The 21,565-nt window shown below is 54.4% G+C and overlaps 1 protein-coding gene across 1 annotated transcript in view; it reads right to left on the bottom strand.

The window, feature by feature from the left end:
* Window positions 1-1,897: 1,897 nt before the first annotated feature.
* Window positions 1,898-21,565, bottom strand: part of CDH22 (cadherin 22) — a 49,351-nt gene continuing 29,683 nt past the window's right edge. Inside the window, exons 7-11 of the mRNA XM_041419249.1 lie at window positions 18,624-18,760; window positions 11,527-11,648; window positions 11,135-11,252; window positions 3,991-4,242; window positions 1,898-2,587 (exon numbers count right to left, since the gene is read on the bottom strand). Of these exons, the coding sequence (XP_041275183.1) occupies window positions 2,049-2,587; window positions 3,991-4,242; window positions 11,135-11,252; window positions 11,527-11,648; window positions 18,624-18,760 (1,168 nt within the window). The 3' untranslated portion in view covers window positions 1,898-2,048. The remainder of the gene's footprint in view (window positions 2,588-3,990; window positions 4,243-11,134; window positions 11,253-11,526; window positions 11,649-18,623; window positions 18,761-21,565) is intronic.

Here is a 21,565-nt window from a genome sequence, read left to right as displayed (position 1 = left end):
GCCCAGAGGGAAAACACGAACACATTCCTGAGGAAAGAGAGGGATTTCTCCGTTCTCCTGCTTGGAGGTGCGGGGTGTCGCGTGCTTGAGATGGTGTGGCCAGAGCTGGCACTCGAGGGCCCCGCTGCCTCCCCAGCATCATCACAGTGAACCAGCAGCACGCTGGGCACAGGTGCCAGCCGCAGCACCATCGCCTCCTCGGAGGGACCAGAGAGGCCACGAGGGGCTCCTGGCCCCAGCGTGAGCCAGGCTGGGGCTCGGCACAGGGGCCATGGTGGCAGTGGGCAGGAGCAGCTGAGGGCAGGCACTGTGGCAGAGCCAGGTCCTGTCCCTCTCCGCTGCTGGCTCTCGTGCTGCAGCCAAAGGACCAAGGCCAGCAGCCGGGAAGCAACACACGGTAAAAAAATGGACACGCATGTACATCTACAGTCAAACCTTCTCCAAAGAGAGAAAACAGTGTCTGTAGTTAAACTAAAAGGACAAACCCAATGACAAGCCCAGGATGTGTCAGGCCTTGGGAGACAGTATCTGTTACCTATCAATGATATAATTGATTTTTTCCCAACGTGAACAGATAAGGAGCTGCACCAGCCAGGATGGCCTGAGGTGCTGTGCAAGGACATCACTCTACAGGCTGTTCAGTTTTCCCTGTGGTAATTGGCAGGCTGGGAAGGCACTGGACACCCAGTGCTTTCCTCCAGCATCATCTGCAGCCAAGGAGCAATGCACATCCCACTGGCACCTCCCTCACCTGCTTCCCAAACTCAGGAATTACATGCAAAAGCAGTCCTGCTGGGAGCTCATGCTGGTTTGCTGCAGGATACTGTGCTGGGGGGGGACACCCTGGGTATCCCGAGGTGTCACAGATGTGCTGCCCAACCTGCAGCCAGCTCGGCCCCAGAGCTGTGCCAGCAGGTTCTGGCCTCACACACATCTCCTGGGGATGGCTGTTCTGCTGCTAATGGTGATGCTCTGCTGTCAGCTGGGTGCAAGCAGGAATTATTCTTCCCAGCCAAGGGCCGGGGTTCTCCTGCACCCTGCAGCAAGGTCCTCCATGGAATGCAGCTCTCCCCCAGCCACTGTGGGCCAGGGAGCACTGACATCCTGCCTGCTGCCCTGTGCAGCTCACCCCATTTGGTGGCAGCCAGTGCCAGGCTGGGAGCCCTGCAAACGCCAGGTCCTGTGTGAGGGGCTGGGAGAGCCCACTGGGGGTGGTACTCTGATGGCACTCCCCAGCACTGCAGCTGCTCTGTGGCCCAGGACACAACATCATGCCTTGGTGACAGGTGGGACATCCCTGTCTGCCACTGGGGCTGTGGGGCACACCAGGACTTCACAGACATCATCTGCTGTGCAGGGAGTGTTGGGGATCCCCTTCACATCACCAGCACCTCTGTGATCACCAGACAGGGATGAATTGATTGCAGCATGGAAGGGAAACCTGGTTTGAGGTGAGCAGCGGTTCTGCAGGATGTGATCCCAGCGTGGCATCCTCCCTCCAACACTGTGCCCGCAGCCGGGGGCTGCTGAGACCCCCACAGGGAGCAGCGAGAAGGAAGACTTCAAAAAGCAAGTAAACTTAGGAGGGGAAAATCTGAACAGAAGTTAAAAGCTTGTTTCCCTCAGCAAGGAAAGCTCTTAAAGAAATCAAAGCTCTTTAAATGCTCTGACTCAAGTGACAAAAACAATTTAGACAACAAAAGACTCCCGGTTTGCTCTTCCTCTCCTGGATGGGGATCACCGAACAGATCTATTTAAATGATAATTTGTGGGGGAGAAACCCTCTCCAAACCCTCTTGAATTAGATTTTCTCCTTCTTAAGTCAACGCGTAGTGCTTTAATGGAGACTGGCTTTGAGGAGATGAGGACACCCCGGTGGCTCCTCCGGGCTCCCCAGCCTCCCCAGGCAGCTGCAGAGGAGCAGTCGCGGTGCCGCCTCTCGCCTGCAGCCGTGCAGTCTGGCCCAGGAGCACACGATGCCCGTGGCACCTCGTGCCCTGGAGCCCCTGTCCAGGAGGTGTCCGGAGCCCCCGGGGCCGGAGGGGCAGCTAGGACTCCTCGCTGTCCTCGTCGCCCCTGCGCCCCGCGTACAGCGCTGCCAGCTGCCGGAATCGCGGCCCCCAGCCCCCCAGGTAGGAGAAGTCCTGCTCGGAGCCGCTGGACCAGGTGTTGATGGAGCTCAGGGAGGGCACCGGGGAGTCCGAGCCCTCGAAGGCATAGGTCTGGAATGAGTCATAGGGCGGCACAGAGAGGTCCTCGTCCGCCTGCTCCACCTTCCTGCAGATATAGTCTCTGAACACAGAGAAGTCCAGGTCTGGGCTCTGCACCCACTGTGGGAGGGCATGGAGCTCGGAGGCTGGGTTTCTGCCTGGGCCCCCCTCTCCTGGCCCCCCGCCTCCATCACCAGCTTTGATCTCACTGAAGTCGTAGAGGCTGCGCAGGGCTGACATGTCATAGGCCTCCGTGTCCTGCTCACCACCTCCTTCATCGTTGTATTTGATGACATTGTCCCTCATGTCCTCGTCATCCTCAGAGGTCAGGTGGCTTTTGTGGTGCCGCTTCAGCGTGAGGATCAGAAGGACCAGCACTGGGAAAGGAAGAGACAGTCAGAGGGGGCAGAGTCTCGGGGACGCTGTGCTCCTGCAGGGCGAGGATGACCCCTGCTCCCTGGCAGGGGTGGAGGCACAGCAACCCTCTGGCATGGGGAGCCCTGCCAGGATGCCAGAGGGTTCCCACCAGCCAGGCTCATCAAGCAGCAGCCCTGCTGTGTGCTGGCTTGGAGAGAGGTTTGTCTGGCCTCCAGGGCACACCAGGAGCTTCCCTTGCCATGCAGCGTGACCAGTGAGACAGGAGGGAGCGATGGATAAACACACAGCTGGACAGACAAACGGAAGGCTTCTGCAGAGGATGACCAGGAAAAGGGGGTGTATGATTCATAGTAGCAGCTAAATGTTGGGAGGGTGAATGTGGAGCAGATGGCACAGAGCCTGAGCAGCGAGACGCAGCTGTGTCCTGGATCATCATCCATTCAGCCCATCACCTTTAAAGCACCAATGTGCACTTTATTTGTCTGGGCAATTAGGCAGAAATTTGTTTGCACTGCGTTGGAAAATGAAACCAGTGTAAAGTGCACCCTGTGGGAAAGGGTTTTCTGAACGGAGATGCAGCAGGAGACAGGGAGTGGAGCCATGCCAAGGAGAGGAGACCTCACCAAACAATGTGCTGCCTCCCACAGGTGTCTGGACAAGCCTTGGGCCAGCCAGCTTTGGGGCCAGAGAGGGCTTTCAGCAGCTGCATCCATCAACTGTCTCGTGCTAAACCTGAGGGCACTGCAATACCATTCATTCAGAGCCCCTTCCCACATGCACACAAGCACATGCTCCTCATGCCCAACAAAGCTTGTGCCAGTGTGCCAGTGGCAGGCAGCAGTATTCCCAGGGTACAGGTCCTGACCTAGGCAGCACTCTGGTTTGACCACAGCCCAGCTCTGCATCCTGCCCACACACTCACACATGCTCTAACACTGACCTTTTCAGGTAAGAGCACACCTGTGTGCCCCACACCCACCATCCTGCCCAAATGCCGGGATCACACAGCCCCGTCTGCTGTGAGATGCCTGCTGTGGGCACAGCATGGCAGCTGGCAAGCAGCTCTTGGCTCCTGCTGTCCAGGCAGGGAACGAGCCAGCAGCTCTCCAGGCTCTGCTGGGCAGCATCACACCTGCCTGGCACAGGGAACTCTGCTCTGGCTGCCGTGTGGGGCCCAGCACGCATGAGCTGTGGCAAACATGGGAGCTTCCCCCCTGGTCCCCCCAGCAGGGGCTGAGGTTCATGCCCCCCATGCTGCAGCTACCAGGGAGGACAGAGATGCAGGGAAGCTCTGTGCCCACAGCTCTGTGCCCACAGCACCTGCCTGCAGACATGCATGTGATGCTGATGGAGAGGAGCTGCGAGAGGACAGGGAGGACTCAGGGGACAGGCAGGCACTCACCAACCAGGATGAGGACGCAGACCAGCAGCGCGATGAGGGCGCCGGGGCTCAGCGTGGCTGACACCACGTAGGCTGTGCTGTTGCAGGACTGGATGGCCCCGTTGCTGTCACAGCCACACACACGGATGGTCAGAGTCCCTGTGCTGCTCAGGGCTGGGGGGCCGCTGTCCACCACCAGGATGGGGAGCAGGTACACGTCCTGCTCCTGGCGATTGAAGCCCACTCTCTGTGTGTGCACCGCTGCTGTGTTGTCTGCAGGGAACAAGCAAAGCTGCAGCAAAGTCACCCCCACATCACAGCCTGCAGCACCTGCCAGGGGCTTCTCCGTGCTCTGGATGAACAGCAGCTATTCCTGCACCCCTCCAGAAGCTATCCTGAGAGAGCCTGGGGCCTCCCCCTCCTCCATCACTTGGACCCAGCTCATGGCTCCCTGGCACTGCAGACCCCCTCTAGCCTGAGTGCCTGAACACGGCCAGCTCCACTCCAGCACCTTCCCCTTTGCCAGCAGCACCTCAGGGCCAGCCTGGCATCTCCTTTGTCACCACACCTGGGAGTGAGCCTGGCAGAGCAGCAGCAGCACATGAGTGTCTGAACCACGCTGACAAACAATGCAGGTGGCACAGACAGAGGGGAAAAACTTCCAAAAGACCCTCTGAGAGTGGAACAGAGTCAGGATAAAAATCAATTGCTGACATGTACACAAGAACAGACAGGGTCTGCAGGTGGCACTGAGACTGCAAGAGCAGACACTGCTTCTTCCAAAGCCAAAAGCCATGAGTGAATGGTCCTGCCTCAGCCGAAGGGCCAGATACCCCTGTAATCTTCTGTAACTCCTGAAGGAGTAGGCAGAGCTACTTCCAAGCCTCCCAGCCAAGTCAGGCATCCTCCTCCCCATCTGCTTACACCCTGCTGCTTCAGGGGCTCAGCTGGCACAGCACAGCTCATTAAGATCCCATTATCACAGCCACTTCACGGGACCTCCAGGGCCCCGGTGCCAGCAGTGAACCCAAGGAGCAGCTGCTGCCGACCAGGAGCAGGGAGGGAGGGAAGGACCAGGGACTGACACTGGGACTGACTCCCTGCTCAGGGGTGCTGCAGGCTGCCAGCCAGCAGCAGCGTGGGCAGGATGGGGCTGAACAGCAGGTGACTACTGGAGCCAGGAGTCACAAGCCACTGCTGAGTGTCTGCAGCCTTTATCTAATAAACCATGGATTGGCCCACTCACAGCAAGGTGCTGCTGTCTACAGCCTCTCCTCATCAGACCTGATTTATGCCAGACCATCCCCTTTCTCTATGAATCAGCTCTTCCATTGGAAAAGACATGTACAGTAACTCTGGCCCTTGGGCTGCTGCCATCACGGAAATTGCTGTATGGATTGGGTGCTGCATGAGAGCACACAGGGCATGCTGGGGACAGGGGGTGAGCCAGGATGGAAAATCTGCTGGTCAGCCAGGAAGCAGATCCCAAAGGCTCTGTGTGGCAGCCAGGGCACTGCAGAGCACAGATTCCTGTCCTGTGGGACACCTGCCACTGTGGCTGAGACTCCTGGAGCAGCATGTGGCAGCAGCACCATGGCAACTGGGCAGAGGTGTCAGGAGGAACAGGGGAGCACTGGCACCTGGGTGCAAGGAGGCTGAACAAAGTGTGGTGGCAGCAACATCTCAGAACTGCCTGTGGCCTACCAAAGATGAGCTATGAAAAAAAATTATTGTTATGCTAATCGTTTGCACAAAGGTAATGAGATCTCATTTGGTGCTGTCCCCCCTCCTTGCTGCAGTGTAGCAGGGGGATATAAATAACCTTAATGGCACTATCTCAGCAAGAGACCAGGACTAACTCCTAGCTAGTCCACCTAAAATTAAGCCTCAGACACCTGGATCGAGTGGGGATAAAACCACAGGACAAAAAGGAGAGACCAAAGTGCTGTAAGAGAGCAAGGCTCTTGCCACAGCCCAGGAAGGTCACCTTTGCTGTCACTGTCACACCAGCCAGGTGACCAGCCTGGGGCTGGGGTCAGATCCAGGATCCCTGAGCACACAGCCCTGCACCTCCACTGCAGCTCAGCCCAACCCTCACACAGGGCTGATGGAACACAGTGCTTGGGAACTCCCCCAGCTGCTCCTCAGCACTGTGTAAACACAGGGGTAGCACCAAACCTCTCTGGAAATGCAGCAGGAGGCTGCCAACTCCCTTCTGTTTACAGCCAGCTCCAGCTCCTGTTAGGGACCTGTGACAAGGCATGCTGTATTTTTAGAAACAGTCTCTAGAAACCAAGGGGAACTGCAAATGCAAGTGGCAGAGGGGCAGGCACCAACCTCAGCTCAGCCCAGACAGTTTAGGCAGCCTGGCACCACTGAAAAAGAAATACTGCCACCCACCAAGTCAAAATAAAGAACACGGTACTTAAATTTAACGGCAGCATGACAGACAGGTCTGCTCAGAGAAACCTCACCTCAGGAAGGGGCTGAGGGTTTGCCCTGTGACCCAAAACTTGATGCAAGGGAGTAACAAAAATCACAACTACAAATGCTGCTTTAAACATCATGAAACTATATTTTATCTCCTGAACAGGATGGCAGGCGCCCTTCATCCCAGGAGGGAGATCCACAGAAATTTCACGTGTACAGCAATGAAATTGCTCACCAAGGCTCAACAGCCAGAGCCCAGCCTGTCAGGGACCACCTGCCTCTGGCACTGAAATGGCTCCACCACCTGCCCACCACCCCCTGCCCCCACCACCATGAACTCTTCTCTGCTGGGTGTTTGCACCCCTGTTACTCGCAAACTTCTGTGTTCCCCTCTGAGATACTCCAAAAAAAGGGCTCTGCCGTACGTTTGCAGTCCTTTTGATCACAGAGCTGGGAAAATTTTGCCTAGGTCTTGGAACGTGTATCCTGGAAAATGCATCCAAAGCAAGCTCCTACTAAACAATTGTTATTTCTCTTGGTGCAGTTCTTTCCACGTAGCTGACCCTCAGCAGCTGCTCTGGGATGTGTCTTGGTGCAGATTTGTTTGCATTGGCACAGCCCAGGCAGCCTTGGCCCCGCAGCCCTCGTGTCTCTTCCTCCGCAGCAGTTTCCTGCCAAATCCATTTCTGGGGTGATGAGCTGAGGAGCAGTGCTTCTCAGGAGCAGCACTGGAATGTGAGCAGACGTTAATCCGCAGCTTTCCTGAACAGACGAGTCTGGGTCTTCACACTTGGTTTCCTGCCCAGTCCCCACAAAGCTGCACCTTCTGCTGCGGCTGTGCTGAGTGTCCTCTGATGCCCCAACCCAAACCTTTTACTATCATTGCTTTCTTGCTGCACAATTTGACATTTTCTTCATAGGTTTCCACTGCCACCCTCTCTCTGATCACGCAGTGACATTATCCTGTGTTACATCACATCACCTTGTGTGACAGGGCAGGACAGGCCCCTCTGTCCATATGAGGAGCAGGACACTGGACGGGACAGGAACTGACATGACCAGGACACACAGGGACTCATCAATACTGTCCTAAGAGGAAAGTTTGGGAAGGCAATATACTCTGGTGGTAGCTTAATGTCACTAGGAATAATAAAATAATTAAGTCTCCCAGGCTCCCTCTCCAAAGAGGCTCTTGGCAGCCTTGAAGATAGAACTAATAAATCCTTCTCATAACTCAATCTCAAACAGCGCCAGCAGAGCACGAGGGATTTTGATGTCCCTTCCCTCTCCCCCACTCTCAGGGCCCTGTGAGCACCTGTCTTCCCCTTCTCCAGCAGCTGCTCTGCTGCACCAGAGCATGGGAACACTGGCTCTGGGGAGGAGCACCAGCACCTGGCTGGGCCTGCGGGCACACTGCTGCCAGAGCTGCCCCAAGGGAGCAGACCTCCTCCAGCCCCAGGTGGTGCAGCTGGTAGAAGAAACATCCTGTTTTTCCCTTCTGCTTCTTCCTTCTCTCGAGTTCTCTGGGTACCAGGCCACAGCACCACTGCTGCTCCTTTGCTGTTTGCTCAGCCCCGAGGAGGTTTGATGCTCTTTTACACACACACCCCAACCCTGCCCCAGTCAAACGAGCACCTGTGCTGCTCGTGCTGAGAGGGGCATCCCTGCGGGGCTGCAGGAGGCTCCTCTATCCTCAGGCAACCCTCAAATCCTAACGTTTTGCTTTTGATTGTTAGGATTTTCAGATCTTCTATCACCCATTACATGCTCTTAATGAGACCTGCAGAGAGTTCAGACATCTGCTTGCCGAGCCCTTGAGCCCTGGAGTCAGTAGCTCCATGTGTCACTCCATATTACCTAGCACTCCTTCCAGGTTGCTGGGCTTGGATGCTTTCTACCATCCCTTCCAACACAATTAGCATTTCTTGGAGAACATGATTTCAGGCTTTAATTGCCTTTGATCCTGCTGTAATCAATTTTCTCAGGCCTGAAAGACCCAGCAAAAGGCAAGTTAGGAAACAGAGGATGGTGAATGCCTTTGGAATGGCACCAGTTGGATCCTAATGTGGTCAGCTTCTCTAATTCCATCTCTTTCTTTAGTCACTCCATATGATGGGCATCTTCTTCCTGGATGCTCGCTGTTGTTACCACAGGTGACATTTGTTCCTTGTCTGATGAATCAGGAAGTGTGTGAGAGCTCCCTCAGGCAGCAGAAGCAGGGGAAGAGAGGCACCAACAGGCAATGGTGCTGATTCCAAAATCCCAATTTGCCAATCCCCTGTAACTCAGTTATGTGTCTGCAGGGACACCCTTGGTATTTACATCTCCATCCCAGAGCACGGGAGCCAGCACAGCTCTGTGTGCCACACCCAGGACTCCTGGAGGGAGCCCCAACAGTGCTGGTCCCCACCCTGCTGAGAACAAGTCACTCCCCGAGGTGGCTTTCTGGTGCCACAAAGGAGCCAAGTGAAGTAGGTGCAAAGCAAAAGAGAGGATTTAAGCAAGAGCTTAGAGAATCCATCTGTGCTGACATCCATCAGTGTCACTCCTTGGCTGCAAAAGCAATATTTATAAATCACGTTTCAAAACTGGCTACAAATTTGTACAAAGAAACAGATGGGCTGGTGGTAGCAGTTTGTCACCGCAGATATTTGCACGGGGGAGTAGAGACAAGTGCATGGTGAAGAGGGGTGAATGCAGGAGAGGCAAGCAATGGGGGAACACAAGGGAGGATGCAGCAAGGTCACCTACGAGAGCAGGGCCAAAGGTGAGTGTACCCAGGGCAGGTGATGGACTGGAGAAGGGGGCAGAAATCAAAGGGAGGGAGATGGCACCAAGGCACCCTGCTAGAAACGAGGGGTGCCTCCATCTGCCACAGGCAGCCACCTCCACTTGCTGTGGAAGACAGCACTGCTCAGCAACTGGGAGGGTCTCCAAACACTCTGGGAATAACCCTGCAGCAACAACATTTGTTTTCCCAAGAGCAGGAGGCGGGAGGTGATGCCAGCTTTTACTCATTTTATGCAGTGTTACACCACACAAAAAGCTCCAGGGATCATTTAGCACAAAGAGTTACCCCGTGCCACAGGAGCCTCATCCCACTCAGGAGAGCAGCAGCTCTGGAGGAGATGGTGGCACACATGTCCTGCATCTACTGCAAGGCCAGCTCTTGGGCCACTGCTGGTGGACCCTCACATAGAGCCACAGAGCCAAGCAGCCCCTGCCAAACCCATACACCCCAGCCACATGCCCTGCCAGACCAGCAAAACAGCAGTGGTGGCTCTGGGATGGAAGCCTGGCCATGGCAGACATCCTGGCCCAGAGCTCGGAGCCTCACGAGGGTCTGGGCAGGGATGGACACCCGGGTGCAGCTCAGTGTGTTCAAGCACATTTTCATAAGGTTTTTCAAAGAAAGTGAGGGAAGTTAATCACTGGGTGTGGGGCAAAATCTTGCAGAGGATTAAAGCCTATTTACATGATAAGAAGCAAAGGTCTTCTGAACAGCTGCCCTTGAGCAGAGGGGGAGGGACTCAGGTCAGGGACAGCTGTGCTACTCAGGACACAAAGCAATATCCAGCTGTGCTACCATCACATCTGAAGCTTTTCCATTTTGACTATCCCTAATAATGCTGAACCAAACTGGGCAAGCAGGATCTTACGTCAGCAGAAGGCTCCTGTGATAAGCTCAGAACAAACTAAACCAGGCTTTTGACAGATAAAGCTGCAAAAGCAGAGAAAGAGAATGATTTTAAAAGAAAACCCAACCAAAACCAAAGAAGAATTTCAATGTGATCTGCTGGCCTCTGTGACAAGCACATGCCCATGTGGCTGGAGAAGGTCCCAGTATCTGCAGGGGATCCTGCTCTACCTACTGCTACAATCAGCACCTCAATTCCCCCTTAAACACCAACCAAAAATACAAAGATCCTGATAACTACTTTTCTGGATTGTTACTGTCTGCACAAACGCAGCCTGCAAAGTCCAACAGCTGCCAGGCTCAGCCAGCAGAACCTGCCTGGCACCCCATCGCTCCCAGCAGCATCGAGTCACTCAGGATGAGCTGCTGAGCTCAGGGAGGCAGAGAAGCCCAGAGCTGCCCAGAGGAACAGACAGGCTCTGCCTGGCTGCCTGTCCCAAAGGAGAGGATGAGTCCCAGGAAACAGAGGAACTGCACCCCAGAGCCACCACCTGACAGGGAATCAGGCTGTGCAGGCTGTGTCCCAGAGAACCTGCCGTGGCTGTGGGCTGGCTACAGCATGGCCCCACTGCCTCCCAGGGCTCTGGAGCTGCTCCCATTTGTCAGGGGCACAGGGCTGGCCACCCACATGGCAGCCCCAAGATGACCCATGCTCCAGGATTTACCTTGGAGAGGAATAAATCATAACGCTCAAAGTGTGCTCTTCTATAAATCCACATCATCTCCTTGCCTGCAGGCAGGTTGGAGATTTCCCATCAAGAAAGGGACTGAGAGCCCTGAAAATAACAAAGGCTTAACCAGGCAGCATGAGAGGAGCTTTGTAGCTGCTTGCAGCAAGGAATAAAGCTGGCAGAGCCTCCTTGAGGAAATCCAAGCTGTTAGCTGATCAGTCCCACCATTTCAGGTTGACAAGAAGCTCTGCAACATGCCCAAAGCACCCTGAGCTGGCACAGAGAGACCATAACCCACCTCCCTGTCCATGGCCTGAGGTGCTGCTCAGCCTGAAGGATGCTGGGCCAAGGGTACAGCAGGACTCACCCTGGATATCCAGCAAAGAGAAATGGTGGTTGTTGGTGGCTTCAGGCGCCAGTGTGAAGTAGAAACGGTGGCCGCTCTGAGGCTCGTCCCGGTCCACAACGCTGATTGTCTGGATCAGCTGTGGGGAGAAGGCAGAGGTGAGCACCAGAGCTGCTCCCACAGCCTCTCCCAGGGTCCCACGTGCAGGGTCCAGCCAGCAGCATTGCTGGCTGCAGGCAGAAAGGGACGAGCCTTCAGCCCTGGAGACGGGCTCAGTGGGACAGCAGAGTGACTCCCACTGTGACAGGGGCTGCACAGGAAAACTCTCGGGCAGAAGGGGACAGATGGGCAAGCTGGCACTAGTCCAGAGTGCTGCCTGCAGTCCAAGACCAGGGCTGGGGGATTCTCACTACCTGGCCTGGCTTGGCATCCTCACACACAGCGGCTTCATAGGGGGTGGCAAGCTCAGGTGGATTGTCATTGACGTCCAGGATTCGGATACGGAGAGAGGCCCTCGACACCTGGGAGTGATTATCTGAAACAGAAAGAGAAGCAGGGCTTCAGGACAAAGGGACAGCTGCTGCTATCAGGAAGCACACCCCCTCATTCTCATCTGTCCAGAGGTCATCGTGGCTGCTGCCAGCACTGCACCTCTGCCTGCCTGTGGCACAGACTGTCTGCAGTACAGCAGCACTTGTAGAGCATGCTTCAGCCCCACGCACCCTGCAAAAGAAGCCCAACCACTGGGCTGTGTGCCAAGGAGTCCTGAAACACCACCTGATCTACCTCTGGAAAACTGGACCAGCCCAAAGCTAGTCCCAGCCATTAGGGTCAGGATCTGTACTTCAGCAAAACAGCACCAAGATGGGACAGAAAACTGGGATGTGAGATCCTCCTCTGACCTGGATCCTGATCCATAGGCACTCCAGACTGGCAGCAACATCCCAGGACCAAGCAAATGGAGCTGGGATGTGAAACAGCTGCATCAGCTAAGGGCACAGGTTGGTGGTGAGATCTGTCCGTCCACCCCTGCTGTGCCCAGGTGACCCAGGGTCAAATGTGCTCCACCGAGGCACAAGGCTCTTGCCCAGGGACTCAGGCCTCTTGTTCTGACACTGGGCTTTTGTTGCCACTGCAGCCTGAACTTAAACACAGCACTGTCCACCAGCTGGCATGAGGGGGGTATGCAGTAAGACTGAGGGCAGCTCTGTCACCCTGGCACTCACCAGCCCAGCCTCACACAGGCAGTGGTCCTGGGGATCCCCCTCCCTTGGCGTTCACTCTGCCTGTGGGATGGGGCAGCATTTACACCTCCACTGACTGTAGCATCACTGAGCTGCACACACACTGCTGAGGGACACCGAGCCCGAGCCACAGGATTATAAATCACTCTGGAGGGCCTGATGTTTGCTGAAGCACCTCATATATCTCCAGAAATGAGAACTCCCTCTTACTCCATCTCCTTTGTTTTACCCAGAGGCTGCACCTGTGACAGAACTAATGCTTCTCTCCACACTCAGGCAGGAGTTCTGCTGCCTGCTTGTCTATAACATTAATAGTGGCCCCAACTGATCAGGTGGGGGAGGACCCAGGGGAGAGGAGATTTAGCGCTGCTCCATAATTAGCCAGGAATGTAAGCCCCCTCCCCAGAGCTGCCTTCACCCGGTTCTCACGTTATCACTCCCTCTCACCCAGACCAGCTGCTCTGGTGATTAGATAGTTGTTTTTGGGGGAGGGAGGCTGAAGTCGTGACTAAAAGCCTAGAACTATGTGTTATTTTAAAAGGCATATTGGTGCAGTGAAATTGCTTGCAGGAAGAGAGAAAGGGGGAGGCAGTGGGGTGAGAAGGGAGCCCGGGGAGGCGGTGGGGTGTGTGCTTGATGCCCACAAATGAGCAGGAAGAAAAAGGGTTCAGTTCCTGCAAGAAGGAGGATGACAGCGTTTCATCACCCCCTCCTCAACCCACAAGGAAGATGGATAACCATCCCTGCTGCTCAGCTCTGGAGCAGGCTGAGATTGCTGAGAGAAAGACGAGGAAAGGCAGGAGGAAAGGGAGGAGAGGAGAGGAGAGGAGAGGAGAGGAGAGGAGAGGAGGGGAGAGGCGAGGCTGAAAGGAGGAAGAATCCAGGACCCCAGCTCTCCTCTTCCCAACTGTAACCCAGAGGAGGAGTTACTCCCTTGGTGCCCCACAGTGTGGGAGCCAGCTGCGAGCAGGAGCCCATCCCAGCACTGCCAAACCCAGGACCTGCTGGGATGGTGCGTGCCAGCTCTGAACATCCAGGTGATCCTGAGCAAAGCAGCTTCTCCTCGAGACCACCTCCCCCAGCCCCTGAGGAGGGATGTGATCAGCGTGTTCAGAGCCAGGCAGAAGCACAGGGCTGTGCCCAGCCCCAGCTGCCAGCAGCGGGGTCACATCCCTGCCTCGGCACAGAGCTGGAACCTGCACCGACCCCTCCCCAGCCAGGGCTCACCTCCCGCTTCCCTGGGCACAGCTCTGAGACAGTGACCTTTCTAAATGCACCCTGTCATACAAAAACTCTCCTTCTGCCCTTCCAAAACTGCTGAAGCCTGAGGCTCGTGCTCACTCCTGGCTCAGTGACGGGATCAAAATTTGACGTGTCCAGGAACATCGAGGTTAGAAAGGCAACTGCTGCATTCTTGTCCACCTTTCCAGTGAGGCACACATCAGCTTCTTTTTATTTTGGCTGTACAATGTACATTTGAAGGTTTCTCAATGCTTTATCAACTTCCCTCATCCTTTGAGCCAGTACCTGGATTTACGGGTGGAAAAAATGAAAAATGGTTGGATGTATTTGAAAGAAGTTATCTTCAAAACATCTGAAATATGTTTTTCATAACAGTGGCATAAACTGGTATTACGATGGTCAGAAGTGTGATTGAGATTGTTGGAGCACACCTGTGATGAAAGGCACAAAGCCCTCAACTAACACAGGATTCACATCTGCGAGGTCAGAAACTCTGGCAGTGCTGTGTGCACACACCCAAAATGCCCCAGCACAGGAGCAAAGGCTCAGCAGGCAGCTCCCAGTGCCAGAGAGAGAAGCAGAGAGGGTGGATGAGGCTGAGGTGTGGGTGCTGCAGGCACCTGCCCTCGCAGGGCTCTGTGAGGAGCACCTGGCCTGTGACTGAGGCCAGGGCAGCACGTGCTGGCTGAGTGCAGCCGGAAGGGAAAAGAACCATCTTCCATTGCAGCGTCTCTCCTCGGTATTCCAGCTCAGCTGACTGACATGCAAATTAGTTTAATTATTTCTTCTTCTAAAATAAATTATATTTTGCAGTGGCTGCAATATGTTGTGTCAGGCAAAATTACATTCAATATTTTTAAACTAATTGATGTCAGCCTTGAGAAAACCTGATTGACAGCAGCGAGAAAACTAGGCTGCTACCTAAACGCTTCCCTAAATTAAAATTAAACATGCCGTTTTTCTGCATTTCCTTCAGGAGTTGGAATGCTATTAATCTGAAAAGACTGAGGAAAGAGACATGGAAAATACACAGAACAAGAGGGAGATGCTGGAAGCACAGCCGTGCAGTACGGGAGCTCCAGGCTGGTGACTGGCAGCTGCCTTTGCCAACATAGGAGGAATTATTTCTGAGCCACTGGAGCTGCTGTGCTGTGGGACAGAGCTCTGCCCAGTGCTTCCACCCTGCTGCATCTGTGCCTGCCTCAACACAGCCACCAGCATGGCTCAGGGAGTGACAGCCAGACACCCCTGCCCGGGTGCCATGTAGCAGAACAGGCAGCACTGGGACGGGGCTGGCAGGGATGGGACAGGCAGTGCAAGGATTCTGGAGCATGAGATGGTCACAGTCCTGCTGCACAGCAACCCTCAGGCCAAGAGTTAAGTGCTTCAGGGGAATCTTCATCCACATCCCAGAGCATTTCCTTATTTAATTAATCATGTAAGTAAGTAATCTCAACAGGACAATATTCTCCTTTTAAATATTCAGATGCAAAACACCAACTTGGCCTCTCCCTGAGCTGCAGACAGCTGAGTGCTCACAGGACTGACACCGAGCAGCTCTGGGCAACTGCTCAGCAATGCTGTAGCCCTGCAGCAGCTCCCAGGGATGGGAAGGGATTGACAGTGCTTGGTCACCCCTGCTGTGGCAGGAAAGGAGGGGACTTGTGGCTTCTGCTGTGCCAGGATCCAGCCCTTACTCCTCCAGACCCTCACACAATCTCACAGTAAAACACTTTGCATTTTTACACCCAAAGATCTCCTGCGGAGCTCCAAATCCAGCAAATGCCATTTCCCCTCCTCCCCACACACACCCCAAAGTGCTCAGCAGCTTCTCTGGGTCTGAGGAGAGCCCAGGGGAGCGTGGGCTGCCACATGCAGCTGTAGCACCTGGAGCAGACCAGCTCAGGGACACTGCTGGGCACAGCATCCAATGTGCTCTTCTGTGTGGAGACCAAATTGGTACAATACTGAATTCAAAATTTTTACATTAGTAAGGAAGTCAAAGAGGCAGGAGTGGAATTTATTCCTCACCATCTCAGCAAACTGGGAGAAGAAAATGCAGAACAGAAGACTGGGATGTGCCACTCTGCTCTCTAGCCCTGATGCCACGGCTCTGGGGCACAGGGTGGGTTTGTAGCTGTTGTGCAGCTCCTGCCTGCAAACCAGAGTGCAGATGCCAAGCACAGAGCAGGGGCATGCCAGGGGTATGACTTGTCTGACAGGTGGCTGTTTCAGAGGCTGCAGCTGAAAACGTGGCCCCCAGCTGAGGAGAAGCAAAGTGGAAGCAGCAGTTAAGCCAAGTAACATAAATGGCTCTCACCTCTCCTGAGTCCTACCCAAACTCAGCAGCATGAGAGTCATTAAATTGCATCCAAACACAATGCTCTGATTAAAGCCAGTCTCCAGCAGGAAGATTTATCATCTCAATTACCAGCAGTGGACACAGCAGTCAAGGCCTCATCATTTTACATGAGCAAAGAGGAAAACAGGAAGAGAATCACTAATATTAGCCCAAGGAAGGTAAACAGCTTGTGAGGGAGATGAAGATTTATCTGTGGAAACGCTTGGCCTGGTCCCAGGCCAGATTAGCTGAACAGCCCCCATGCCTCCTGCCATGCTGCAGGCCAAACGCTGCTGGTCCCTGGCTGGCCCGGGCAGCTCCTGCTGGGGCTGCCTGCCTGGGGGCAGAGCTGCCCTTGCTCCTCACAGCACCCCATGGGCACAGCTGGGCACCTCCTGCAGCTTTTCTTACAGCTTCCAGGGGCAAATACACTCTGCTATCCACAGGTGGGAAATAACCTGGACACGGTCTTTGCTGCAGCAGCAGCAGCGGGTGCCAGACAGGGCTCTCCAGGGAGGGGCACAGCTCTGTTTGGAGCTGCTGAGCCCCACAGGCTGCCTGTGGGAACAAGTGTTGCCAGTGGGGCTGGCTGTCCTTCAGCCTGCAGTGGTCAAACCCTGCCCAGGACAGCCCTGACAGCAGACCAGGAGGGCAGCTCAAGGAGGCCACAGGGATGAAATATCTTCTTGCAACACGCTCCAGGCCATGTGACTGGTGCCATGACAATAAAGTGGGTCCTGGCACCATGGGAATACAGTGGGTACAGTTTCCCACCAGCCCCAACAAGCTGAGGCACCAGATACAGTCCTGGGCAGCCGGACTCCCACTAGTTTTATTCCATTCCTCCTGCCAAGTTTACATCTCACTGAGGGAAGAGAATATATGACCACTTGCCTCTGATGGAGTTGGTGACGTCCAGCCCTGTGGCATCCAGCTCTGTGAGCACCACAGAGCCCTGCCAGCATCCAGACACCTGTGTGCCAGGAGCTGCACTGCTGCACGTGCAGCTGCCAGCCCCCAGCTGCCCTGCATTCCCCACTCCATGGCTGATCCCCCTGTGCCAGGCACATCCTGACAGCTGCTGCACGGCCCTGATCCCAACCCCTCCATCACTCAGAAGGCTGCACCTTTACAACTGCCCTTTCCGCCAGAGGATTCAGACATAAATTGTACTTTAAATTCAATATCAGTCATTAATATTTCATGATTACAAAACGTTAAGGATAATGTCACTGGGAAGAATGTCTGGGCAGCTAAAATGGATGAGTCAGAGCTCACCATGGGAGAAGTCAGAGCACTGAGGAGTCTCCCTGGCTTTTGAAGCGATCCAGCCTGACAGGCTTCCCTGCCAGAGGGGAGCTGCAGCATTTACTGACTTGTTCTGAAATCCTAGCCACAGCATGTAAATATTGTCCTTCTGATTCTTGTCACCTCACGTTTCCTCTGGATGCTGAGCTGTGTTGCAGTGCTGCCATCCCCTCCTCCCTGCAGAGCCTCCCCATGGAGCCCTCAGAACAGGTCACAGCTGGGCAATGGACTGCCCTCCCTGGGATGTGACCAGGCAGGGCTCACAGCAGTGCCACAGCCAGAGAGTGCAGGGGTCAGCCACTCCCATCACCCAGCACAGAGCTTTGGCACAGAGAGGGACTGGCATGCACCACGGAGCCACAGATATCCCTTCAGGGCACTGGGGATCAGGCCAGGGCCACTGACCCTTCCTCTCCCAGGGCTACAGGGCCTGTGCCCTTGCCTGGCCAGAGTGGGTGGCAGGATCTGACCTCTAGGACCCAAGTCAGGCCTTGACCTGGCTCTTTGAACATGAACAGCAGTGTCAACACTCAAGAATGAGCAAAGAAACACGCAGAGCAAAGCCTGAAGAAGGCTCCTGCCCACTGACAGACAGGTCTTGGGACATGGCAGCAGGGATAAGGAGGGGCTCTGCAGCCACAGCAACTCCCTGGTACCACTGCAGGGCAGAGGCAGAGCCCACAGGGCCCAGGCTATGCTGGTGACTTGCGCATCCAAAATATGGAAAACTTTGAAGAATATGGCAATGCCTTACATTTCCCAGCATGGTGCCTGGGACATGCTGCTCCCACAGTCCCATCCCACTGCTGCAGCCCCAGGACCTCCCATCCATTCCTTCTGTGCCCAGCCTGCACCACCCCAAGAACACAGGAGGCATCCACAGCTACACACCCAGGTGCAGGTACAGTCTGTGAGTCCCAAACACTGAGAGGTCTGGCAGAAGCAAGTGCTGACAGTCCTGCAGTGCCACAGGGCTCCAGCTGAGGGGACATCCAAGCATGGCACAGGACTGATCTGGGGGGAGGCAGGTGATGTGAGCACAGCCCCCCGGGAGCCCCTGGTGCTGCTCAGCAGGTGTGAGTGCAGGCAGCAAGCTGTGCAGGGATGACTGGCAGAGATGGCGCAGAGATAACACAAATTTGATTAGTGTTCATCAAATATACTATTCGACCATGCTCCCTTATTAATGCTCGACTCAGGAAGAGTATTTTTAGGTTGTCTAGGGAGATGTCAGACTCAGTGCTGCTGCATTTATTTTTCTTTTTTATTTCGGTGTTGATTAACACGCGTGTCTTGGCCACCCCTGCAATGACAGAACCCATATTCCTCCTTCTGTCCCACAGACTCTGCTCCACACAGCATTCCTCCACCTCACCTGCTTCCATGGCCAGGACAGTGATGTTGTGCCACCCTGCTGTCTCCCTGTCCAGGACCTTTCCTGTCACAATAGCTCCTGTTTTGGCATCGATGTCAAAGATCCTCTCGGTGTCCGTGCTGCGGTCGATGGCGTACCTGTGACCAGGCAAAAGGCGAAACCATCAGCAGCTGGAGGTGCCCACCCTTACCACCAGCCCCAGGGTACTGGAATCCAACACCACATGCCCTGTGTCACTGCTCTCCTCATCCTGTGCTGCAGCATGGTACACAAAGGCCACGTTTCTACCGGGCTGCAAGCCCAGAGCCTTCAACTAAAATTAAAGTGTGGCTTTTGGTGCGTAAAGTGGAACTGTGCACAGACTTTGGACAAGGGGAAAAACCTGCTCTGATGGGAACCTTATTCTTTGGATAGACAGAGAAATACAAAAATTGTGGGCTGTAACTTCACCTCTGACTCTGGGAAGCTTCAGCAGTGTAGGTTCAGGAAAAGCATGAACCAAACTGAAGGTGGGCACCCCTGCTCGAGGAGCCCATCTCACCTACTACCCTCTACTGCTCCTGCCACTGCATCCACCCAAGTGACACACCCAGAGGGCAGGAGACAGTAGGCTGTAAGCCACATCTGCAGACACCTCAACTGCAGCTACAGCTGCAGGGTCTGGACTGACCATGTGCAACTGGTGCAGCAGTCCAGACAGCAGGGCAGTGGGCAGCAGCCAGCATCCCCCATCAACACAGCACATGATGCCAGCAGCCCCAAGATTTGCCCTATTTCAGGCTTCCTGTCCCAAAAGGAATAGGTTGATGAGCTCCTCCAGCTCTGGCTGTGTCCAGCTGCTCAGCAGAGACACATCACAGGCAGCTCTCACCCTGCTCATTCTGCTGCTTCAGTGCTGCCCCAGACAGCCCCTCCTGAGGGTGGAACACACGTAACTCCCTGGGCCATCTCCAGAGAGCACCATTCCCACTTCTCCCCAAGGGCAGCCCCACAGCTCGCGAGGAGTCAGACACCAGGTTTGGCCCTGAGCCTTCACCAGGACACCTCAAATCCATGCATGTCCCAGTGGTCTGTCCTGCATTTCCAACCATTACACATGGAATGGAGCAAGCCAACATAAATCAGGGTACAATGAGGTGTGAGCTCCTGAAGGAAAGGGCTGGAAGGGAAGTCTGATCCAGATGAGGCTGTTGAGCACAGCCATAGCACAAATAACACAAACCACCACTGCAATCAGAATTAGAAATCCAGAAGGCCTGCAAATCACAAACAATACAGCATAATGTTATTGTGTACAGCATCTTTCACACACACTGAATCCCAGAGTGCTTCACAGAATTAAATAATACAAGACAGCAAAGAGTACAAAGGATAAATTACCAAAAGCAGGGCTGTGAATAAATTAAAGCCTTCAGTCACATGTCCAACCACAGAAGGAAGATAAATATAGGGACAAAGCAAACTGGAAAGCTGGTGAGGTAGGACTGAGAGGCCACACTGGACAGGAGCAGAGCAGGACAGGCTCCAGGCTAGCAGCAGGTTCAGGACAGGGGAAGTGCTCCATGTGCTGCAGAGCGGTTTTCCAGCTGTGGGTCCATCACCCACATGGCTCACAGCCAAGGAACATCAGCTCACCTTCTTCATGACCAGAGATGGCCCTGTGCTGCTCTGCCCCATGCCCTGGGATGGGACCAGCTGCAATGGGAGTGCCTCTGGCAGAGCCCCTGCCCATCCACACAGCTCCATCTCTGATGGAGGCACACAAAAAGGCATTCCTACAGTCCAACCTGTTATACAGTACCAGATTACTTTTCCTAGCTCTCTCCGTTTCAGACAGATGGGGAGATGAGAGAGTAAATACAACAGCACTTGCTTGTAGCCAAATAAAAACATTCAAAAGTCACTATCTAAATTCACTTGCACCCAGCCACCACCTAGTACTTACATAGCTGAATTCTTCCTACCCCCTTGCATTGAGAGGTGATGGACATCTCTCACACAAAGGCAGGTACAAGCTCATGTATCTCAAAGCCAGCTACTAGGAACTGCCTGCATTTTCTGCCCCAACTCCCAGCTGGCAGCAGAGCTTTTACAGGCACACAGCCAACTCCAAAAGGGACAGTGACACTGTGCTGGCATGTACTGCAGCCTCTCATCCACTCTCTGCTCACTCACTGCAAAGGAAAAGGAGAGGTATGGCCACTCTGAACTGTACAAATCAGTTCTACGTTCTGCTGGAAAGAGGACCAGAAACTGGGATGACAACAGCTAATACCTTTCCAATAGCATAACTAATTCTACCTAACTGCTTCCACTGTTCTCCCACACCCCCTGACCTCGAACATGTCCTGCCTTCCACTCCACTTTTTCATGCTGTTAAGTTCAAGATGGTACTTCACCCTCCTCATGGCTTCCCTGTCTCTCAGAGAAGCACATGCCTGTTTTGATCACACTTCCATCATAAACAGAGACATCAGAAAAAAAAAATTTACAATCCACACAGAAAAACCCAGTTAGTGATGGGAGACACCCCCAAGCCTGGACATATCTGACAGGGCTGCCTGACAGCCAGAGGGGAGGAGGATGGCAGGGAGTGTTCAGGGTAATGCCACTGGGATTCTGTTCTTATGCTTCTCATAGCTTTGCTGCTGAGGCTGTCTTCTGTCCCTTCTGAATAGTCTGTAAAGGACATGCTGCCTGTACCCCATGGCCAGGCACAAACCAAACCACAACTCTGATCCCTTTGCCACCACTGCTGCAGAGAAATGTCACCTTCTCAGTGTGCCCCAGGGAAGGAGACAGAGCTCAGCACACTGCCTTGGCCTGACTGACTCTGCTGCCACTCACTGTGCCTGTGGAGGTGGCCAGTCCAGGTGGCTCTGCAGCTCTCTGCAGGTGCCAGAGGCCATGGATGTTCTGGAGTACTTGGCTGCTGTGGGAGC

Source organism: Onychostruthus taczanowskii, unplaced genomic scaffold, assembly GCF_017590055.1.
Source record: "Onychostruthus taczanowskii isolate IOZ18803 unplaced genomic scaffold, ASM1759005v1 scaffold60, whole genome shotgun sequence".
Taxonomy (NCBI): Eukaryota; Metazoa; Chordata; class Aves; order Passeriformes; family Passeridae; genus Onychostruthus; species Onychostruthus taczanowskii.
Note: the sequence above shows the minus strand (reverse complement) of the source record. Positions and strands in the feature narration are given on the sequence as shown.